This window comes from Trachypithecus francoisi, unplaced genomic scaffold, assembly GCF_009764315.1.
Source record: "Trachypithecus francoisi isolate TF-2019V2 unplaced genomic scaffold, Tfra_2.0 Lachesis_group2, whole genome shotgun sequence".
Taxonomy (NCBI): domain Eukaryota; kingdom Metazoa; phylum Chordata; class Mammalia; order Primates; family Cercopithecidae; genus Trachypithecus; species Trachypithecus francoisi.
This window is the reverse complement of record NW_022681465.1, coordinates 108,732,530-108,757,309: the sequence shown is the minus strand read 5'-3', so window position 1 is coordinate 108,757,309 and position 24,780 is coordinate 108,732,530. Positions and strand designations below refer to the sequence as shown.

Sequence of the window (24,780 nt, the reverse complement as noted above, 5' to 3'; positions counted from 1 at the left end):
TTTCTTGTATATTTGTTTGAGTTCTTTGTAGATTCTGGATATTAGCCCTTTGTCAGATGAGTAGGTTGCAAAAATTTTTTCCCATTCTGTAGGTTGCCTGTTCACTCTGATGGTAGTTTCTTTAGCTGTGCAAAAGCTCTTTAGTTTAATTAGATCCCATGTGTCAATTTTTGCTTTTCTGCCGTTGCTTTTGGTGTTTTAGACATGAAGTCCTTGCCCATGCCTATGTCCTGAATGGTACTACCTAGATTTTCTTCTAGGGTTTTTATGGTATTAGGTCTAACATTTAAGTCTCTAATCCATCTTGAATTAATTTTCGTATAAGGAGTAAGGAAAGGATCCAGTTTCAGCTTTCTACTTACGGCTAGCCAATTTTCCCAGCACCATTTATTAAATAGGGAATCCTTTCCCCATTTCTTGTTTCTCTCAGGTTTGTCAAAGATCAGATGGCTGTAGATGTGTGGTATTATTTCTGAGGACTCTGTTCTGTTCTATTGGTCTATATCTCTGTTGTGGTACCAGTACCATGCTGTTTTGGTTACTGTAGCCTTGTAGTATAGTTTGAAGTCACGTAGCGTGATGCCTCCAGCTTTGTCCTTTTGATTTAGGATTGTCTTGGCAATGCGGGCTCTTTTTTGGTTCCATATGAACTTTAAAGCCGTTTTTTCCAATTCTGTGAAGAAAGGCATTGGTAGCTTGATGGGGATGGCATTGAATCTATAAATCACCTTGGCAGTATGGCCATTTTCACGATATTGATTCTTCCTATCCATGAGCATGGTATGTTCTTCCATTTGTTTGTGTCCTCTTTGATTTCACTGAGCAGTGTTTTGTAGTTCTCCTTGAAGAGGTCCTTTACATCCCTTGTAAGCTGGATTCCTAGGTATTTTATTCTCTTTGAAGCAATTGTGAATGGAAGTTCATTCATGATTTGGCTCTCTGCTTGTCTGTTACTGGTGTTTAAGAATGCTTGTGATTTTTGCACATTAATTTTGTATCCTGAGACTTTGCTGAAGTTGCTTATCAGCTTAAGGAGATTTTGGGCTGAGACAATGGGGTTTTCTAAATATACAATCATGTCATCTGCAAACAGGGACAATTTGACTTCTTCTTTTCCTAACTGGATACCCTTGATTTCTTTCTCTTGCCTGATTGCCCTAGCCAGAACTTCCAACACTGTGTTGAATAGGAGTGGTGAGAGAGGGCATCCCTGTCTTGTGCCAGTTTTCAAAGGGAATTTTTCCAGTTTTTGCCCATTCAGTATGATATTAGCTGTGGGTTTGTCATAAATAGCTCTTATTATTTTGAGGTATGTTCCATCAATACCAAATTTATTGAGCGTTTTTAGCATAAAGGGCTGTTGAATTTTGTCAAAAGCCTTTTCTGCATCTATTGAGATAATTATGTGGTTCTTGTCTTTGGTTCTGTTTATATGCTGGAGTCTGTTTATCGATTTGCGAATGTTGAACCAGCCTTGCATCCCAGGGATGAAGCACACTTGATCATGGTGGATAAGCTTTTTGATGTGCTGCTGAATCCGGTTTGCCAGTATTTTATTGAGGATTTTTGCATCGATGTTCATCAGGGATATTGGTCTAAAATTCTCTTTTTTTGTTGTGTCTCTGCCAGGCTTTGGTATCAGGATGATGTTGGCCTCATAAAAAGAGTTAGGGAGGATTCCCTCTTTTTCTATTGATTGAAATAGTTTCAGAAGGAATGGTACCAGCTCCTCCTTGTACCTCTGGTAGAATTCAGCTGTGAATCCATCTGGTCCTGGACTTTTTTTGGTGAGTAGGCTATTAATTGTTGCCTCAATTTCAGAGCCTGCTATTGGTCTATTCAGGGATTCAACTTCTTCCTGGTTTAGTCTTGGGAGAGTGTAAGTGTCCAGGAAATTATCCATTTCTTCTAGATTTTCTAGTTGATTTGCGTAGAGGCATTTATAGTATTCTCTGATGGTTGTTTGTATTTCTGTGGGGTCGGTGGTGATATCCCCTTTATCATTTTTTATTGCGTCTATTTGATTCCTCTCTCTTTTCTTCTTTATTAGTCTAGCTAGCGGTCTGTCAATTTTGTTGATCTTTTCAAAAAACCAACTCCTGGATTCATTGATTTTTTGGAGGGTTTTTTGTGTCTCTATCTCCTTCAGTTCTGCTCTGATCTTAGTTATTTCTTGCCTTCTGCTAGCTTTTGAATGTGTTTGCTCTTGCCTCTCTAGTTCTTTTAATTGTGATGTTAGAGTGTCAATTTTAGATCTCTCCTGCTTTCTCTTGTGGGCATTTAGTGCTATAAATTTCCCTCTACACACTGCTTTAAATGTGTCCCAGAGATTCTGGTATGTTGTATCTTTGTTCTCATTGGTTTCAAAGAACATCTTTATTTCTGCTTTCATTTTGTTATGTACCCAGTAGTCATTCAGGAGCAGGTTATTCAGTTTCCATGTAGTTGAGCGGTTTTGATTGAGTTTCTTAGTCCTGAGTTCTAGTTTGATTGCACTGTGGTCTGAGAGACAGTTTGTTATAATTTCTGTTCTTGTACATTTGCTGAGGAGTGCTTTACTTCCAATTATGTGGTCAATTTTGGAATAAGTGCGATATGGTGCTGAGAAGAATGCATATTCTATTGATTTGGGGTGGAGAGTTCTATAGATGTGTATTAGGTCCGCTTGGTGCAGAGATGAGTTCAATTCCTGGATATCCTTGTTAACTTTCTGTCTCGTTGATCTTTCTAATGTTGACAGTGGAGTGTTGAAGTCTCCCATTATTATTGTATGGGAGTCTAAGTCTCTTTGTAGGTCTCTAAGGACTTGCTTTATGAATCTGGGTGCTCCTGTATTGGGTGCATATATATTTAGGAGAGTTAGCTGTTCCTGTTGAATTGATCCCTTTACCATTATGTAATGGCCTTCTTTGTCTCTTTTGATCTTTGATGGTTTAAAGTCTGTTTTATCAGAGACTAGGATTGCAACCCCTGCTTTTTTTTGTTCTCCATTTGCTTGGTAGATCTTCCTCCATCCCTTTATTTTGAGCCTATGTATGTCTGTGCATGTGAGATGGGTCTCCTGAATACAGCAGACTGATGGGTCTTGACTCTTTATCCAGTTTGCCAGTCTGTGTCTTTTAATTGGAGCATTTAGTCCATTGACATTTAAGGTTAATATTGTTATGTGTGAACTTGATCCTGTCATTATGATATTAACTGGTTTTTTGCTCGTTAGTTGATGCAGTTTCTTCCTATCCTCGATGGTCTTTACATTTTGGCATGTTTTTGCAATGGCTGGTACCGGTTGTTCCTTTCCATGTTTAGGGCTTCCTTCAGGGTCTCTTGTAAGGCAGGCCTGGTGGTGACAAAATCTCTAAGCATTTGCTTATCTGTAAAGGATTTTATTTCTCCTTCACTAATGAAGCTTAGTTTGGCTGGATATGAAATTCTGGGTTGAAAATTCTTTTCTTTAAGAACGTTGAATATTGGCCCCCACTCTCTTCTGGCTTGTAGAGTTTCTGCCGAGAGGTCTGCTGTTATTCTGATGGGCTTCCCTTTGTGGGTAACCCGACCTTTCTCTCTGGCTGCCCTTAAGATTTTTTCCTTCATTTCAACTTTGGTGAATCTGGCAATTATGTGTCTTGGAGTTGCTCTTCTGGAGGAGTATCTTTGTGGCGTTCTCTGTATTTCCTGAATTTGAATGTTGGCCTGCCCTACTAGGTTGGGGAAGTTCTCCTGGATGATATCCTGAAGAGTGTTTTCCAAGTTGGTTCCATTTTCCCCCTCACTTTCAGGCACCCCATCAGACGTAGATTTGGTCTTTTTACATAATCCCATACTTCTTGCAGGCTTTGTTCATTTCTTTTTCTTCTTTTTTCTTTTGGTTTCTCTTCTCGCTTCATTTCATTCATTTGATCCTCAATCGCTGATACTCTTTCTTCCAGTTGATCGAGTCGGTTACTGAAGCTTGTGCATTTGTCACGTATTTCTCGTGTCATGGTTTTCATCTCTGTCATTTCGTTTATGATCTTCTCTGCATTAATTAGTCTAGCTGTCAATTCTTCCACTTTTTTTTCAAGATTTTTAGTTTCTTTGCGCTGGGTACGTAATTCCTCCTTTAGCTCTGAGAGGTTTGATGGACTGAAGCCTTCTTCTCTCATCTCGTCAAAGTCATTCTCTGACCAGCTTTGATCCGTTGCTGGCGATGGGTTGCGCTCCTTTGCAGGGGGAGATGCGCTCTTATTTTTTGAATTTCCAGCTTTTCTGCCCTGCTTCTTCCCCATCTTTGTGGTTTTATCTGTCTCTGGACTTTGATGATGGTGACGTACTGATGGGGTTTTGGTATAGGTGTCCTTCCTGTTTGATAGTTTTCCGTCTGACAGTCAGAAGGACTGTCTGTTGGTCTGTTGGAGATTGCTTGAGGTCCACTCCAGACCCTGTTTGCCTGGGTATCAGCAGCAGAGGTTGCCGAAGATAGAATATTGCTGAACAGCGAGTGTACCTGTCTGGTTCTTTCTTTGGAAGTTTCCTCTCAGGGGTGACGCCACCCTGTGAGGTGTGGGGTGTCAGATTGCCCCTAGTGGGGGATGTCTCCCATCTAGGCTACTCAGGGGTCAGGGACCCACCTGAGCAGCCAGTCTGTCCGTTCTCAGATCTCAACCTCCGCGTTAGGAGATCCACGGCTCTCCCCAAAGCTGTCAGACAGAGTCGTTCGTGTCTGCACCGGCCCCCACTCTTTCCCCTAATGGACTGCAGCTGTGCGCTGTCCCCAGAGGTAGAGTCTACAGAGACAGGCAGGCTTCCTTGAGCTGCTGTGAGCTCCACCCAGTTCGAGCTTCCCAGCGGCTTTGTTTACCTACTTAAGCCTCAGCAATGGCGGGCGCCCCTCCCCCAGCCTCGCTGCTGCCTTGCGGATAGATCGCCGCAGACGGCTGTGTTAGCGGTGAGGGAGGCTCCGTGGGCGTGGGACCCTCCCGGCCAGGTGTGGGATATATTCTCCTGGTGTGCCTGTTTCCTTAAAGCGCAGTATTGGGGTGGGAGTTACCCGATTTTCCAGGTGTTTGTGTCTCAGTTCCCCTGGCTAGGAAAAGGGATTCCCTTCCCCCTTGCGCTTCCAGGTGAGGCGATGCCTCGCCCTGCTTCAGCTCACGCTGGTCAGGCTGCAGCAGCTGACCAGCACCGATTGTCCGGCACTCCCTAGAGAGATGAACCCAGTACCTCAGTTGAAAATGCAGAAATCACCGGTCTTCTGTGTCGCTCGCGCTGGGAGTTGGAGACTGGAGCTGTTCCTATTCGGCCATCTTGCTCCGCCCCCCAATTCAAGGATATTTTACCAAAAAAACCTGGTTTATAATTAGCAAAAGTGTCAAGGTCATAAAAGTTAAAAGAAAGACTAAGAAACTGTTTCACACCAAAGGAGACAACTTGCTACAATATGTGATATCTTTTATTATATCTGAATTATATATAGATATTATATCTGGATTTTATTATAACTGGATCCTTTTATTATATGTCATTGAGACAGTTATTGAAACTTGAATGCATAGTGACAATTGCGTGAAAGTAATACATCAGTTTAATAACCTGATTTTCTTGGTTGTATTGTAGTCTGTGGAACACGTCCTTGTTTATAGGAAATATACATAGAAGTTTTTGGGGATAATGTGGCATCAGATTGGCATCTGTAGTCTCAAATCATTCAGAAAAACAACAACAGTTCTTTGTACTATACATGTAGCTTTTTTGTATGTTTGAGATTGTTTTTTAAAAGTTGTCCAGCTGGATGCAGTGGTTCATGCCTATAATCCTAGGACTTTGGGAGGCTGAGGCAGGAGGATTGCTTGAGTCTAGGAGTTTAAGACCAGCCTGGGCAACACAACGAGACTCCATCCCTACAAAAAAATTAAAAATAAGCTGAGCATGGTGGTATGCACCTGTAGTCCCAGCTACTTGGGAGGCTCAGGTGGGAGGATTACTTGAGCCCCAGAGGTTAAGGCTGCAGTGAGCCATGATCACACCACTGCACTCCAGCCTGGGTGACAGAGTAAGACCTTGTCTCAAAAAAAAGAAAAAAAAAAAAGTTGTCCAAAAGTTAAAATACAGTTATCAAAATAAAATTAAAAATTAAAAGATAATCTGGGAAAAATATTTCTAATACATGTGTCCGAATAAATGATTTGTACCCAGAATATATAAAGAACTCCTCCTACAGTCTGTGCCTTCTGATTGGAGCATTTAGATCATTTACTGTTTGGTTTTTTTTTTTTTTAATTTTTATTTCAGTAGGTTTTTGGGGAACAGGTGGTGGTGTTTGGTTACATGCATTAATCTTTAGTAGTGATTTCTGAGATTTTGGTTCACCCATCACCTAAGTAGTGTCACTGCATCCAATGTGTAGTCTTTTATTCCTCACCACCCCCTCCCCTTTCCCCCGAGTCCCCAAAGTCCAATGTATTATTCGCATGCCTTTGCATCCTCATAGCTTAACTCTCACTTATGAGTGAGAACATAATGATGTTTGGTTTTCCATTCCTGTGTTACTTCACTTAGAATAATAGTCTCCAATTCTATGTAATTTCTGTGAATGCCATTATTTCGTTCCTTTTTGTAGCTGAGCAGTATTCCACGGTGTGTGTGTGTGTGTGTGTGTGTGTGTGTGTGTGTATGTGTATGTATAACATGTTCTTCATCCACATGTTGATTGATGGGCATTTGGGCTGGTTCCATATTTTTGCAATTGCAAATTGTGCTGCTGTAACCGTGTGTGCAAGTTTATTTTTTGTATAATGACTTCTTTTCCTCTGGGTAGATACCTAGTAGTGGGATTGCTGGATCAGACAGTAGTTCTACTTTTAGTTTTTAAAGGAATCTCCACACTGTTTTCTATAATGGTTGTACTAGTTTACATTCCCACCAACAGTGTAAAAGTGTTCCCTTTCACCACATCCATGCTGACATCTATTATTTTTTGATTTTTTGATTATGGCCACTCTTGCTGGAGTGAGGTGGTTTCGCATTGTGGTTTTGATTTGCATTTCCCTAATAAGTAGTTATGTTGAGCGTTTTCCCATATGCTTATTGGCCATTTGTATATCTTTGAGAATTGTCTATTCATTTCCTTTGCCTACTTTATGGTGGGATTGTTTTTTTCTTGCTGATTTCTTTGTAGATTCTGGATATTAGTCCTTTGTCAGATGTATAGACTGTGAAGATTTTCTTCCACTCTGTGGGTTGTCTGTTAACTCTGCTGATTATTTCCTGTGCTGTGCGGAAGCTTTCTAGTTTAATTAAGCCCCATCTTTTTATCTTTGTTTTTGTTGCATTTGTTACTGGATTTGGATCATGAAGTCTTTGCCTAAGCCAGTGTCTAGAAGGGTTTTTCCGATGTTATCTTCTAGAATCTTTATGGTTTCAGGTCTTAGATTTAAGTCTTTGATCCATCTTGAGTTGAATTTTATATAAGATGAGAGATGAGGATCCAGTTTCATTCTTCTGCGTGTGGCTTGCCAATTATCCTGGCACCATTTGTTGAATAGGGTATCCTTTCCCCATTTTGTGTTTCTGTTTGCCTTGTCAAAAATCAGTTGGCTATAAATATTTGGCTTTATTTAATGTAATTACTGATATGAATGTATTTATGTTCACATCTTGATTTGCTTCTGTTTGTCTCTTCTGTTTTTTTGTGATTTTCTTAAGACTAAATTTTTTTATTAGTAAAATTTTTTTTTCACAAGCCCATTGGAGATTACACATTGTTTATATCTATAAATCCAGAAGAGGGAATTAAAATATCTTGAGTGTATGGGATGGTAGATTATAGGAGAACAAATCAAAAGAATTAATTGCTATCTGGAAAACAGGTGTATTAACATGGAGGGCAAATTGTTTTCTTAACTTTGCTAAAAGACAAAAGCCAAACTGGCAGAACTGTTTAGGTTAATTATATATAAATTGTAAGTTTGCACTGGGCAAACAATTAGTGAAGATGTAGGATTCTCCTTTTCCAAATTATTGTCAAAGAACTAGGAATTGTCTGGTATCAGTTTGTGAACGTAAGAAAGTAGACTAAGTTGACCTCCAGGGTGTAATGCCTTACCACATTGGCGACAATGTGATTGTGTGTGTGTGGGGGTGTGTGTGTGTGTGTGTCACAGTTTCACTCTTGTTTCCCAGGCTGGAGTGCAATGGCGCGATCTCGGCTCACTGCAACCTCTGCCTCCTGGGTTCCAGCGATTCTCCTGCCTCAGCCTCCCGAGTGGCTGGGATTATAGGCATGCACCACCACGCCTGGCTAATTTTGTATTTTTAGTAGAGACGGGGTTTCTCCATGTTGGTCAGGCTGGTCTGGGACTCCTGGCCTCAGGTGATCCACCTGCCTTGGCTTCCCAAAGTGTTGGCATTACAGGCGTGAGTCACCGTGCCCGGCCGACAATGTGATTTTTAAAAGTGAAATAAACTTTCAATTAAATGCTTGTACTCTATTAAATTCATCTTGCTACCATTGTTTTTAAATGTTTACTTTCTTTTTGTCTTCTACAGCTTGAAATTTTGACAAACTTGGCAAATGAAGCCAACATATCAACTCTTCTTCGAGAATTTCAGGTTTGTGTACAGTGCTAATTATAAAAAACTTCTAAAACATATGTTCAGTCTTAAATATGCATCTTTTTCTATCTAGAAATAAGTAATTATGTACATAAAATAGTGATTGGTACAAGATTGACAACTAAGAAATTTACAAATTTGCAAGAATAATTACAAATTTATAATTTAAGGAAAACATAGTATTCTCTTTCATATTTTCATAGACTTTGAAGGACTTTGGTTTATAACTCTGTCTTTGTTTGAAACTGCATTTCTGGTAAGAATTTCATCTTTTTGTGCTGCCAACATAAATAGTCCTTTCTATACTCTGTGGTCATGAAAGTGGCTTCATTTCTTACCTGGTGGTTCCTATTTTATTGACCTATCACTATTTTTGACACTACCCCCGTAGCCTCATATATAGCTCAAAAAATGTTGTTTATAATTGCCCCACTATGATTTTTTAAATTGCTATTTTTTATTTTGATTTGTTTTGTTGTACTTTCATGCCGTATGAGAATCTTCCTAGCTGCATTTCCCCCCAAAATATTATTCAAAAACTACTTCATGGACATCATACCCTTTATGATGGAAAGGTCATCTCTGAAACCTTAGTGGTAGAGCACAGCAATAGAAAACTTTACATCAGTATCATGACTTTTACATTCCATTATCTGTTTTCTTAACAAAAATATACCACATACTATGCAGTAATCACAGAGTTTTTCTTTTATCAGCTTCCAACTTTCAGAGATGTATTTTTTGCCATAGTCCTCCTATATGCCAGTATTAAATTTCTTCTTGGGTATAAGACACTATGTACACTATTTCTTTTTAGCTATGTGGTTTTTAAATTTTTTACAGGAGTAGTAGAATAATATGGCATGTCCATAATTTATATTTTCATACCTGGATTACTCTACTTTTATGATGTGTATCTTTCTAGCCAAATTTCTTAAAAAATTAAGATGTTCTGGAAATGCACTCATTTATATGACAGAAAATATAGTATTTTATGTTCTTATTCAGTAATCTTATAGCTGTAGATCATTGCTTGAATTTGATTTTCACTTCATTCTTTTAATGTTATTTATTTAAAGTACTGGTCTTTGTGTTTATTCTTGTTCCTTTCCTGTTGTCCTGTCTAGTCTCTTTGGGTGTTCTCTCACTGTCTACTTTTTGCTTATATCAAGTCTTCTGGGATTGTACAAAGGGAGACTTAGGTAATCTTATGGAATGGGTTGTATAGAGGGCACATACTAGACCTGTTTCAAAATTTTGGTCATCTGATCTTTTCATTTGATATCGGGATGTTTAATAAGGTCCGTTTTTCAGTCAAACTTTTAAGTATATTTTTTTCATGTATTCATTTTTATCACTCTCTAAATTTGTACCTTCTGTCTGTGTTTGGTGTTATGCTCATAGTTATGCTTTTAGCAACTTTTTGGGTAAAATAGGGAATGTTTCTAAAGACTCATAAATATATATTTTTAGTTAAGGAAATTAATTTATTTGGGAACACTTTTAAATATAAAAAACCAGAAGAATTTAATTTATTTCTTCAACATTTAATCACCTTGTGGGTACCATTTTTAGCAGATTTGTATTTTTTTAGATATCTTTAGATTTTCTCCTGCATTTGTCGTTTAGACACCACTTAAATGTATATACTTTTTTTGCATTTTTGATAACCATAGTGTTAAGTCTACATTGTATACTTCTTTTGAATTTTTTGAGGTTGGGACTCTTTCTTAAAATTTCAATTGTTAATGACATTTCAAATTTCATATATATGATATAAAGTGTGTATATTTCTGTAAACAGTGGAAGGTTTTGTCATGTAAACATTAGGAAGGTTCTAACCAAAGTGAAATTCTCTAGGGCTATTATAAATTTTTAAAAGATCTTTTAACTTCCTGTTGTTAAATCAGTGATTTATTTCTTTATTTTTAAATTTGTATATATATAGTGTGTGTATATGTATATACTATATATAGTGTGTATATATATAGTGTGTGTATATATGCATAGTGTATATATATACACACACTATATATATAGTATATACACACACACACACACACACACACATATATACCCTTTACAGTATATTTTTAAAGCATACTTTTAAAGAAAACCGGTTTCAAAAGTATGGTATTTTATTTTATTATAAAGTGAATATTTGAAGTCTTTATTGAAATATTGTTCATTGTAACTATTATTCTTTTACAACCATTGTGATAGATTTTGAAAGTAAAATGTTTGTAAATAGCCTACTGGTCCCTTTCTTCCTTTTCTCCCAATTTTTAGATTTAGTGTCTCTGAAAAAGTGACCTTTTTTTCCCATAGATTCACAGATGCTGCTGGTAAATGAACTGAAACCTCCAAAGAGAGAGCTCTCATCATCTCTTTCAACCTTGCACTTAAACTAATTGCTGTCTTTGGGTGACTGCTCCTACTATCTGTTTTGCAGTCTCAAGCCACTAGGGCCACAGGTGAATGAACCTGGCTTGAAAATGTGCTTCGTCCACAGGCACATTCGTTAAGTAAAAAAATCAAAACAAAATGAAATTAATCTACATCATCACTTGGTCCTCATATTGTGCTTATGAGAAGTTTATGTATTCTGGAATTCTCACATATTGACGAAATTTAATATAATCAGATTTTTGGTTAACTCGATAATACCAATGTGTAAACTAATTGAAATAATATCTTTTAGACCTATGTGAAAAGCCAGGATAAACAATTTGCAGCAGCCACTATTCAGACTATAGGCAGATGTGCAACCAACATCTTGGAAGTAACTGACACGTGCCTCAATGGCTTGGTCTGTCTGCTGTCCAACAGGGATGGTAAGTTCACAGTTTCATTTTGTTTTCAAGTGATTTATAATTTGGATATTCTTGGTATTATTTCCAAGTTGTAACCTTTTCTAACTTTGCATTTGAGCTTTTCCAATTATGTCAGTAGTATGGTCACAATAAGTAGCACTTAATCCTTGAAATGCACATAAATATGCATATTCTGGGTTCTTTTTTTTTTTTTTAGTAAAATAGGCCATTAACTAGCAGGTAGTATTTGTTTTACTGCAACAGATCTACGAAAATTTGTTTTACTTCTTTACAGTTTAATCTCCTTGATTGTATCCTTTCCATCTTTTTACTGCATTTTAATGGCATGTAAGTCATGCATAATATTGGTTCACCTGCAGAGGGTGCTAAAAGCAGGCAAATGGCTATAACATGGAGAAGTGGCTAGATCAAAAAACATGTTATACCTTCAACATTTTTTTCCTCAGAAATTCACCTAATAATTTTATATTCAAAATTAACTAGATTTAAAAGCCATCAACTTGGAGTAGCTTTATGTTTTTAAGCCAAACAATATCTGAGTGTTCGGTAAAACTGGATAGGTAATATCCAGTAAAATATGTAATCTAGATCCCATATTGTTCTATGGCAAAGCGTCAGTTATTTCTGTGGGTAAGGCTTTAAAATAAATGGAGCCATTTAGAGAAAGAAAGAAAAGCCAACTTTACCTTTAAAATAATTTTGTTTAAAGGACTTTTATTATAATTACATATTTAATTAAAATGAGACCTTTTAAAGAAAAGCATAATTTTCTTTGTAAAATCATTGAAATTATTTATGGGATTTAAAATATACTTATGTCTATGTCATCTCTAGATATGGACATACATGATACAGCAGCCCATGAGGTAAAACAATAAAATTGATTACATTTTATTTGAAAAATAACTTTTTAGTACAAGAATCCTATAATCCCTAATTATCTTTTCCCACATGTAGATATCTTTAGAAAACTGTAACGTTGTTGAAAGTATTTCTGATGAAAAAAATTAGAACAAACTTTATTCCCAGATAACACTGATTTTTGTCGTGAGCATAAAATTTTAAACTTGTACCTGTAAACTCAAGATATTATGACTAAAGATTTTTCTACCTGTAGTATTAAAACTCCAAATAAATGCCAACCAAAATTATCAAGACAATAGGTTTAAAAATTTTTTTATCTCTACAAAATAGCTAGTGGAGATAGGATGATAAGTGTCATCCACTCTCTCTCTTTCTACTTTTAACAATAACTAATCCTTTTATCTCTGTTTCTATGTCACATTTTAAAATGTGACTTTAAAAATGTGTTTTAAAGAAATTTTTCTGTGCCTTTAATAATGACTTGCTATTCGACCAAATAAAATACATACGTTGGGAAAATAACTTTATACCATTAAAGATTATGAACCAAGGTTTACCACGGCAATTGTTCTTTTACATTTTAGTTGTATACAGAAAGCACTGGAAGTTAGTTAGAACACCGATTAGTTCATTCAAATACAAAATATATTCAAATTTTCTCAATTTTATTTTTTGACTTTTTTTTCTGATGGAAAATTTCAAGCTTTGGATTTTAAAGCAGTTATTTCTGCTTCATATTTAATTTCTCAACAAATATTTTTACTGACTTTAAAAGATAAATATTCTACCCCTACATCACTTTTAAGGGAAGACTAGATTGTTTTATAATTAGAAAATGAAAGACTAATATAATATATACTCCCTCTCTAAAAGTAGAAGGATTTACTATTTTAAATTTTGATATTTTAATGGTTAGGCTTTTGTTTTTTGATAAAACTCTTAACCATGTTTTTTTTTTTTTCCCCTGCAGTGAATATTAACTTAAATTGTATTGTCTAGATTATATTTGCATAATCATCATTAGCCCATAATACCTGATTAATTATCTCTGTATCACATATGCTACACTATTTTCTGTAGTTTGGAAGTCTGGCTCAGTAAAAGTGAGAGGTAAAACAAATAAGGAGAATATTTATATCAAAATTAGTCACATAAAAGAAATTCATAGTATTTTTAACTTTAACATAGCCATCCTGACAATAGAGCCCCTTCCTCTTTATATTAAAAGATCTACTTTTAGAAATATATACTGTGAATGAAGACTCAGTTTCTTTAAAATCTGTAAGATCTTCTAAGACTCTAGGAATCTGTAATTCTTCGATTTTTATATTGAAATGAATACCTCATCATCTCTTCAAATAATGAATCTTTAAACCTCAGGGACATTTGGGCTCAATTGTTTTTATATATGTTTAATATATTTCTCTTGGACTTCTAGCTTTGTGTGTGTGTTGTTAAGAGCCTTTCTAAGCTGACTTGAAGCTTGCCCTAAAACAGTCCATTATTATTCTCTAAGATTAATTGGATAAACCAATTTCTTATAGACCTTTAGTAAGAGAAATCTACATTTTAGTTGACTTAGGTAATTTATTTTAGGTAACATTAGCAAAATTTACTTTTTTGAATAACCTTATTGCCATCTACTCTAAAAGGAGTGGGGCAGAAGACTTTGTTTTGTCGAGCCGAGATCACGCCATTGCACTCCAGCCTGGGCAACAGAGCGAGACTCTGTCTCAAAAAAAAAAAAAAAAAAAATTCAGTAAGCATTTATTGAAGACTTGAATCAGTTGAGATCTTTAATAAATGTTGAGTACATTAATAGAATATTTATTTAACTTATAAAAGGTTCCTGCCTTTATAGAGTTCGTAGTCTATTGGAGGGAGATAGTAATATAAGACAAATATATTATAGTCTTCCCATATAGTGACCACTTACTCTCTTGCCAGCTATTTGCTTACATGTAGGACTATACCACCTATGTTGAATGTTACAGCTATCCTGAGTAAATTACCCAATCTACCTGTGCGCCAGATTCTTCATTTGTAAAATGGGTATGATAGTAGACTGTACTTTTTAGAGTTAGGTCCATTAAGTTTTGTTGAGGACAAGGAGGAAGTTAGGAAATATCTAAAACATAGGATCATTTTATGCTTCTGATAGAGTAGCACCAATGTGCTGAGGTCTTTGGAAGCCAAGAGGTAGCATAAAGGAGAAGCAGAGTGGGATTACCTGAGGGGAATGAAAAGGCACCTGTGGTAGGCAGAATTATTGCCCTCCAAAGATGCCCAGAACCTGTGATTGTGTTACCTTACATGGAAAAAGAGACTTCACAGATATGATTAAGTCAAGTTTCTATAGATGGGGAGATTATGTGGATGGACCTAATGTTATCATGTGGGTCTTTATACGGGAAAGAGAGAGGCAGGTCAGTCAGAAGGTCAGGGTGATGTGATTCTTGGAAGAGGTATTTGAGGCAAGGAAAGTGGGCACGCTTGGGACGTTGGAAGGGGGAAGGAACAGATTTCCTCTAAAACTTCCAGAGGGAACATAGCCCTGTTGACAGCTTGATGTTAGTCCCGTAAGACCTATGTTAGACTTCTGACTTTTAGAACTGTACAATGATACATTTGCATCGTTTTAAGCCACTATGTTTTTAGTAATCTGTGACAGCAACAATAGGAAACTAATGTAGTTCCTAAAGATAAATGATGCCAAACACATTTTTCAGCCATAGCCAATCCTCCTCTGCTTGTAGATAATTAAATTATGTGACATTTTTTCTCTTACTTAGGCTAGTTTTGCAAGAATGTACTTTTAAAATACAAAGTTGTTATACTGTGCATTCTTTAAAACCACACTTACCAAATTTAGCTTTGCATAGTAATCACATAACCATTTATTTTTCTACTAGAGTGTAAGTTTGATGAGGGCAGAATCTAATTCTCATTTACCTTTGCTTTCCTCATGGCACCAAGAGGTAGTCGTTATAGAAGTAATACTTGCCTATGGGTGGGCACGATGGCTCATGCCGGTAGTCCCAGCATTTGGGAGGCCGAGGTGGGTGGATCACCTGAGGTCAGGAGTTCAAGACCAGCCTGCCCAACATGGCGAAACCCCATCTCTACTAAAAATACAAAAAATTAGGTGGGTGTGGTGGCAGGTGCCTGTAATCCCAGCTACTTGGGAGGCTGAGGCAGGAGAATTGCTTGAATCCAGGAGATGGAGGTTGCAGTGAGCCGAGATGGTGCCACTGCACTCCAGCCTGGGCAACAAGAGCAAAACTCTGTCTCAAAAAAAAAAAAAAAAGAAGTAATACTTGATTATAATAACATAGAACATATATAGGTAGAATGTACATCCTAGTTCTGAGTTTGAATTCTAGACAAAGTGATATAATTCCAGTGCATCTCCCTTTCTTCATCTTTAAAATAAAAATAATAAGGTACCTACCTTACATTATTGTGAGATGTTAGTGAAATATGATGTCGTTTTGTAAACTAAAGCATTAATATTAGTTAGCTTTTAGTTAAATCATACTAGATTTTTGTTGTTGTTTTTTTTTTCTCACTCTGTCACCCAGGCTGGAGTGCAGTGTTGTGATCACGGCTCCCTGCAGCCTCAACCTTCCTGGGCCCAGGTGATTCTCCTACTTCAGCCTCCTGAATAGCTGGTACTATAGGCATGTGCCATAACTCCTGGCTAATTTTTGTATTTTTTGTAGACATGGGATTTTCCATGTTGCCCAGGCTGGTCTTGAACTCCTGGGATCAAGCCATCCTCCTGCCTCGGCCTCCCAAAGTGCCGAGCCACTGTGCCTGGTCAATATTAGTTAATTTATTATTCTTATGGATAAACAGGTAAACAGTTTGAAATACATATATTTACTAAGGATTAGAATGATGAATTTTGTTTATATTCTTAAAGGGAGCTGTATAAAAAATGCATTTCAGTGAAACAGTAGGCCAGTTGTGGTGACTCACGCCTGTAATCCCAGCACTTTGGGAGGCCAAGGCGGGTGGATCACGGGGTCAGGAGTTTGAGATCAGCCTGACCAACATGGTGAAACCCCATCTCTACTAAAAATAAAAAAATTAGCCAGGCGTGGTGGTGTGCGCCTGTAATCCCAGCTACTCAGGAGGCTGCAGCAGGAGAATTGCTTGAATCTGGGAGGCGGAGGTTGCAGTGAGCTGAAATGCGCCATGGCGCTCCAGCCTGGGCGACAGAGCAAGACTCTGTCAAAAAAAAAAAAAAAAAAAAGAGTAATAGGAACAAAACATCATATTTCTAATATAATATTAAAATAAACCTTTGTAGTATACACTAGGGGAATTCCTAATAGCCATGAAGCCCTATTAATAAAAATATCAAAATAATAAGTAAAGACAATGTTGATTTATTTCTCTGGCATCACTAGCATTAATAACACATTATATAAGATTCATTTCATAAGGTCAGGTTCTCAGATGAGTTATAGTACATTTCTTTACCAGTACCACCAAAAAGAAACTGGACCAACGATTGGCCAGTTTAGTGTGATAACTCAATCCCGTAATCCCAGTTTAAGGATTTGCTTCCTATCCATGTCTTGTAGCAGTTACTATATTAGTTAAGGCTCTGGCAAGAAACAGATGGCACACTTAAAAGGGATGATTGAAGCAAATTTAGTGAATGAACTATTTGTAAACTGTGGGCAGGATTAAGGGAAACCAACAAGATATAATGTAACACCCTGGAGCTAACAGGCTATCAATCGTGGGAGGCCTTTACCGTACCTCAGATGAAAGGGAAGGGGTGTGAGGAGCAGGAACAGTTACCAGACCCTGCAGGAGAGAGGCACTTGCAGTACCTTGTGTGGGGGATTGCATGTGATACCAGGTAGAGGAGGCTGGCAGAGTAGGGATCAAGGATAATAAATATCTCCTCCCTCCCCCAACTCCTGCTGAAGCTTTCTATTGACTAAACACAGCTATAAGCCAGGACCAAGGGAGTCTGGTTGAGGCAGACTACAGGTGGGCCTCTTAAGGCACAGTGCTGGGGAAAGAAAGGCAGAGTGGACTTTATAGAACAAATAGAGACAATCCAGCTCACAATCCCATTCTTTCTGGCTTTGCACTCCATGCTATTTCTACAGTAACGTCTTTCCTACTACCACTCATCTTTACTACTCACTTTTCTGGACATTTCGCTTAAGGAAATTATTTTCTAGTGTTTTAGTTTGCTGTTTTCTGTAGAATAGGGAAAATGTTGTTTAGATTGTAGATAATTGATTTCAACTATATAATTTATAAGAATCAAAGAGCAGTATTTGAGGACTTGGTTAAAAGCCAAAGACATAGAACACTATGGTGGGCAGCATAATCCAACCTGTCTTGCTTTCTTGATCTAAAGATGCAGAGATAAGAAACTACAGAAGCTAGGAGACAGCAACAGAGATTAGAAATTAAAGTTAACTCTTCTAGTTGAGACAGATGTTCACACCTCAGATTTGGAAGTGCACTCAGGGCGGTTATACTTTTCACATAGTCTTTTAAGGCATGTATTAAATAGAATGTCTTTCTAATTTAAGTTTACATTTTACCAAGCATATTGCATTTGAATTGAATTATACATATTTAGTATGAATAATTTCTATCTTTTTCAGAAATAGTTGTTGCTGAAAGTGTGGTTGTTATAAAGAAATTACTGCAAATGCAACCTGTTCAACATGGTGAAATTATTAAACATATGGCCAAACTCTTGGACAGTATCACTGTGAGTATCAGTTAAGAGAAGTTTGCTGAATTTTATTCAGTAAGTTGTAGTTTTGTTAAAGTAAATGTCAGCCTAAAGGTAATAGTTAGGAGAGCTGAACTGTCTGGATTCCAATTCTGAGATTCTAAGATTTCTTGCTGTTAAAGGAGGGAATTACAAATCTGAATAGGGGGAAGGATAGAATGAGCCTCGTGGTATTAGACTGGAATTGGAGATAGCAGTGTGAGTTTTATGTATCAATAGCTAGATGTTGGGTGAGTGTATATGCATGTTCATGTGTCATACATGAAGTGAATATAGCAACATCTCTTTCCCAGAGCTGTCCTTTGAGAGAAGTTAGAAACAATACCAGTGAGCACACTTTGTGCACAAATTGGTTTTTTAAAATTGAGATATAATTTTATACTATAAAATTTACTCTTTTGAAGTGTATCATTGGTTTTTGATCACTTATAAGTTTTGCAACCATCACCAGTATGTAATTGCAGGACATTTTCATCACCCCTGAAAAAAAATTCCATAGCTGAGACTGCCCAGTCTCCCTTCACTCTATCCCCTGGCCACTACTAATCTACTTTTTTATCTTTATGGATTTGCCTTTTCTGGACAATATGTAGCCTTTTGTTTCCGGCATCTTTCACTTAGCATGTTTTCAAGGTTCATGTATGTTTTTTAATATAGTACTTCATTCCTTTCTATGGTAGATCTTAGTTTTTAAATACAAATCTTGAAGGGTGGAGCAAGATCGCCAAATAGAGGGCTGCACTGATTGTCGCCCCTGTAGGAACACAAAATTTTAGCAACTAATTGCACACAAAAAAGCACCATCATAACCAAAAATCAGGTGGGCAATCACAGTATCTGGTTTTAACTTCATATTGCTGAAAGGGGCACTGAAGAGGGTAGGAAAGACAGTCTTGAATTGCCAATGCCTCCGCTCTCCCATCCCCTGGCAGCAGCAGTGTGGCATGGAGAATCTCTGCACTTGGTGGGGGGAGCACACAATAATTGGGAAGAGAACAAAGGAAGAGAACAAGAGTCTCTGCCTGTTAATCGAACAAGAGTCTCTGCCTGTTAATCTAGAGAGTTCTCCCAGATTTATCCAAGCCCACCAAGGCAGTACCTCTACCAGTCTGCAAGAACCACAACGTTATTGGGCTTGAGGCCCAAGTCCCTTTGAATAACCTGGAAAGCCTTCCCAAGTAAGATAAGCACAAATAAGCCCAGACTATGGAGACTACAATAAATACCTAACTTCAATGCCCAGAAACTGATGAACATCTGTAAGCATCAAGACCATCCAGGAAAATATGACCTCACTAAACAAACTACATAAGACATCAGGGGCCAATACTAGAGAAATAGAGAGATACGTTACCCTTCAGACAGATAATTCAAAATAGCTGTCTTGAGAAAACTCAAAGAAATTCAAGATAATACAGAGAAGGAATGTAGAATTCTATCTGATAAATTTAACAGAGATTGAAATAGTTAAAAAGAATCAAGCAGAAATTCTAGAATTGAAAAATGCAATTGATATACTGAAGATTGCATCTGAGTCTCTTAGTGGCAGAATTGATCCAGAAGAGGAATTAGTTAGCTTGAAGACAGGCTCTTTGAAAATACACAGTCAGAGGAGACAAAAAAGAAAAGAATGAAGCACACCTATAAGATCTAGAAAATAGTCTCAAAAGGGCAAATCTAAGAGATATTGGCCTTACAGAGGAAGTAGAGAAAGGGGTAGGGATGGAAAGTTTATTCAGAGGAATAATGTCAGAGAACTTCCCAAACCTAGAGAAAGATGTCAGCATTGAAGTACAAGAAGGTTATAGAACATCAAGCCAATTTAACCCAAAGAAGCCTACCTTGAGACATTTAATAATCAGACTCCCAAAGGTCAAGGATAAAGAAAGGATCCTAAAAGCAGCAAGAGAAAAGAAACAACATGTGATTGAACTCTAATACATGTGGCAGCAGACTTTTCAGTGGAAACTTTACAGGCCAGGGCAGAGTGGCATGACACAAAGTGACAGAGGAAAATGACTTTTACCCTAGAATAGTATATCCAGTGAAAATATCCTTCAAATATGAAGGAAAACTAAAGACTTTCCCAGACAAACAAAAGCTGAGGGATTTCATCAACAACAGACCTAGACCTGTCCTATAAGAAATGCTAAAGGTAGCTTTTCAATCTGAAAGAAAAGGATGATAGTAAGCAAGAAGAAATCATTCAAAGGCACAAAATTCACTGGTAATAGTATGTACACAGAAAAGCAGAATATTGTAACACTAGAATTGTGTGTAAAGTACTCATGTCTTGAGTAGCAAGACTAAAATATGAACTGATTAAACATAATTACAACAACTTTTCAAGACATGGACAGTGCAATAAGCCATAAGTAGAAACAACAAAAAGTGAAAAAGCAGGGTAGAATTTTTATTAGTTTTCTTTTTGCTTGATGATATATGCAATCAGTGTTGTCATCAGTTTAAAACAATGGATTATATTAATAAGACAGTATTTGCAAGCTTCATTGTAACCTCTAATCTAAAAACATAAAATGGATACGCAAAAAATAAAAAACAAATTAAATCATACCACCAGAGAAAACCACCTTCATTAAAAGGAGAACAGGAAGAAAGGATGGAAGGAAGAGAACACAAAACAACCAGAAAACAAGTAACAAAATGGCAGGAGTAAGTTCTTACTTATCAATAGTAACATTGAATGTAAATGGACTAAACTCTCCAATCAAAAGACATAGAGTAACTGCATGGATAAACAAGACCTACTGATCGGATGATGCCTACAAGAAACACACTTCACCTATAAAAATAGACGTAGACTGAAAAAAAAAGCGTGGAAAAAGACATTCCATGTTGGTAGAAACCGAAAAAGAACAGGTGTTGCTAGACTTATATCAGACAAAATGTCTGTCTCTTCCTACACTTACAAAAGACAAAAAGTGTAGGATGAGACAAAGAAGGTCATTATTTAATGCTAAAGAATCATTTCAGCAAGAGGATGTAACGACTTTAAATATAATTGCACCCAACACTGGTGCACCCAGATATATAAAGCAAATGTTATGAGAGACAAAGGTAGACCTCAATACCATAATAGCTGGAGATTGCAACACTCCATTTTCAGCATTGGACAGATCTTCCAGACAGAAAACCAACAAAGAAGCGTTGGACTTAATTTGTACTATGCATCAGATGGATCTAATAGATATATACAGAAAATTTCATCCAAGAGCTGCAGAATACACATTCTTATACACATTCTTTTTATCAGCACATGGATCATTCTTAAGGATAGAGCATATGTTAGGTCACAAAGCAAGTCTTAAAACATTAAAAAAAAAAAAAAAAAATCAAGCATCTTCTCTGACCAGAGTGGAATAAAACTAGAAATCTAAAACAAGGGGAATTTTCAAACAATATAAACATACGGAAATTAAACAATATGCTCCTGAATGACCAGTGGGTCAAAGAAGAATTTAAAAAGGGCATTGAAAAATTTCTTGAAACATATGATGATGGAAACACAACATACTAAACCCTATGGGATACAACAAAAACAGTACGCAAAGGGAGGTTTATAGCTATAAGAGCCTACATCAAAAAAGAAGAAAAACTTCAAATAAATAATAAATAACTTAATGATGTATCTTTAAAAAATTTTTTTATTATACTTTAGGTTCTAATGTACATGTGCACAACATGCAGGTTTGTTACATATGTATACATGTGCCATGTTGGGTACATGTGCTGTACCCATTAACTCGTCATTTACATTAGGTATATCTCCTAAAGCTATCCCAACGCCCTCCTCCCACCACACGACAGGCCCTGGTGTGTGATGTTCCCCATCCTATGTCCAAGTACTCTCATTGTTCATTTCCTACCTATGAGTGAGAACATGTGGTGTTTGGTTTTCTGTTCTTGCGATAGTTTGTTGAGAATGATGGTTTCCAGCTGCATCCATGTCCCTACAAAGGACACGAACTCATCCTTTTTTATGGCTGCATAGTATTCCATGGTATATATGTGCTGCATTTTCTAAGTCCAGTCTGTCATTGATGGACATTTGGGTTGGTTCCAAGTCTTTGCTATTGTGAATAGTGCTGCAATAAACATATGTGTGCATGTGTCTTTATAGCAGCATGATTTATAATCTTTTGGGTATATACCCAGTAATGGGATGGCTGGGTCAAATGGTATTTCTAGTTCTAGATCCTTGAGGAATTGCCACACTGTCTTCCATAATGGTTGAACTAGTTTACAATCCCACCAACAGTGTAAAAGTGTTCCTATTTCTCCACATCCTCTCCAGCACCTGTTGTTTCCTGACTTTTTAATGATCGCCATTCTAACTGCTGTGAGATGATATCTCATTGTGATTGTGATTTACATTTCTCTGCTGGCGAGTGACAATGAGCATTTTTTCATGTGTCCGTTGGCTGCATAAATGTCTTCTTTTGAGAAGTGTCTGTTCATATCCTTTGACCACTTTTTGATGGGGTTGTTTGTGTTTTTCTTGCAAATTTGTTTGAGTTCTTTGTAGGTTCTGGATATTAGCCCTTTGTCAGATGAGTGGATTGCAAAACTTTACTCCCATTCTGTAGGTTGCCTGTTCACTCTGTAGGAGGTTTCTTTTGCCATGCAGAAGCTCTTTAGTTTAATTAGATCCCATTTGTCAATTTTGACTTTTGTTGCCGTTGCTTTTGGTGTTTTAGACATGAAGTCCTTGCCCATGCCAGTGTACTGAATGGTATTGCCTAAGTTTTCTTCTAGGGCTTTTATGGTTTTAGCTCTAACATTTAAGTCTCTAATCCATCTTGAATTAATTTTCATATAAAGTGTAAGGAAGGGATCTAGTTGCAGCTTTCTACGTGTGGCTAGCCAGTTTTCCCAGCACCATTTATTAAATAGGGAATCCTTTCCCATTTCTTGTTTTTGTCAGGTTTGTCAAAGATCAGATGGCTGTAGATATGTGGTATTATTTCTGAGGGCTGTGTTCTGTTCCATTGGTCTATATCTCTGTTTTGGTCCCAGTACCATGCTGTTTTGGTTACTGTAGCCTTGTAGTATAGTTTGAAGTCAGGTGGAGTGATGCCTCCAGCTTTGTTCTTTTTGCTTAGGATTGTCTTGGCAATGCAGACTCTTTTTTGGTTCCATATGAACTTGAAAGTAGTTTTTTCCAATTCTGTGAAGAAAGTCATTGGTAGCTTAATGGGGATGGCATTGAATCTATAAATTACCTTGGGCAGTATGGCCATTTTCATGATATTGATTCTTCCTATCCATGAGCATGGAATGTTCTTCCATTTGTTTGTGTCCTCTTTTATTTCATTGAGCAGTGGTTTGCAATTCTCCTTGAAGAAGTCCTTCAGATCCCTTGTAAGTTGGATTCCTAGGTATTTTATTCTATTTGAAGCAATTGTGAATGGGAGTTCATTCATGATTTGGCTCTCTGTTTGTCTGTTATTGGTGTATAAAAATGCTTGTGATCTTTGCACATTGATTTTGTATCCGGAGACTGAAGTTGCTTATCAGCTTAAGGAGATTTGGGGCTGAGACGATGGGGATTTCTAAATATACAATCATGTCATCTGCAAACAGGTATAATTTGAATTCCTCTTTTCCTAATTGAATACCCTTTATTTCTTTCTTTTGCCTGATTGCCCTGGCCAGAACTTCCAACACTGTGTTGAATAGGAGTGGTGAGAGAGGGCATCCTGTCTTGTGCCAGTTTTCAAAGGGAATGCTTCCAGTTTTTGCCCATATGATATTAGCTGTGGGTTTGTCATAAATAGCTCTTATTATTTTGAGATACATTCCATCAATACCTAGTTTATTGAGAGTTTTTAGCATGAAGGGCTGTTGAATTTTGTCGAAGAACTTTTCTGCATCTATTGAGATAATCATGTGGGTTTTGTCTTTGGTTCTGTTTATATGCTGGATTACGTTTATTGATTTGTGTATGTTGAGCCAGCCTTGCATCCCAGAGATGAAGCCCACTTGATCATGGTGGATAAACTTTTTGAGGTGCTGCTGGATTTGGTTTGCCAGTATTTTATTGAGGATTTTTGCATTGATGTTCATCAGGGAAATTGGTCTAACATTCTCTTTTTTTGTTGTGTCTCTTCCAGGCTTTGGTGTTAGGATGATATTGACCTCATAAAATGAGTTAGGGACGATTCCCTCTTTCTCTATTGATGGGAATAGTTTCAGAAGGAATGGTACCAGCGCCTCCTTGTACCTCTGGTAGAATTCGGCTGTGAATCCATCTGGTCCTGGACTTTTTATGGTTGGTAGGCTATTAATTATTGCCTTAATTTCATAGCCTGTTATTGGTCTATTCAAGGATTCAACTTCTTCCTGGTTTAGTCTTGGGAGAGTGTATTTGTCCAGGAATTTATCCATTTCTTCTAGGTTTTCTAGTTTATTTGCATAGAGGTGTTTATAGTATTCTCTGATGGTAGTTTGTATTTCTGTGGGGTTGGTGGTGATATCCCCTTTATCGTTTTTATTGCATCTATTTGATTCTTTTTTCTTCTTTATTAGTCTTGCTGGTGGTCTATCATTTTGTTGATCTTTTCAAAAAAAACCAGCTCCTGGATTCATTGATTTTTTGAAGGTTTTTTTTTGTTTCTCTATCTCCTTCAGTTCTGCTCTGATGTTAGTTATTTCTTGCCTTCTGCTAGCTTTTGAATGGATGGCTCTTGCTTCTCT

The 24,780-nt window shown here is 37.1% G+C and overlaps 1 protein-coding gene across 5 annotated transcripts in view; it reads left to right on the top strand.

Moving 5' to 3' along the window:
- AP3B1 (adaptor related protein complex 3 subunit beta 1) overlaps positions 1-24,780 on the top strand; it is a 302,972-nt gene that overhangs the window by 133,648 nt on the left and 144,544 nt on the right. For all 5 annotated transcript variants that reach the window (XM_033179939.1, XM_033179938.1, XM_033179941.1 and 2 more), the window contains exons 12-14: positions 8,524-8,586; positions 11,291-11,423; positions 17,930-18,039. In XM_033179939.1, coding sequence (XP_033035830.1) covers positions 8,524-8,586; positions 11,291-11,423; positions 17,930-18,039 — 306 coding nt within the window. The remainder of the gene's footprint in view (positions 1-8,523; positions 8,587-11,290; positions 11,424-17,929; positions 18,040-24,780) is intronic.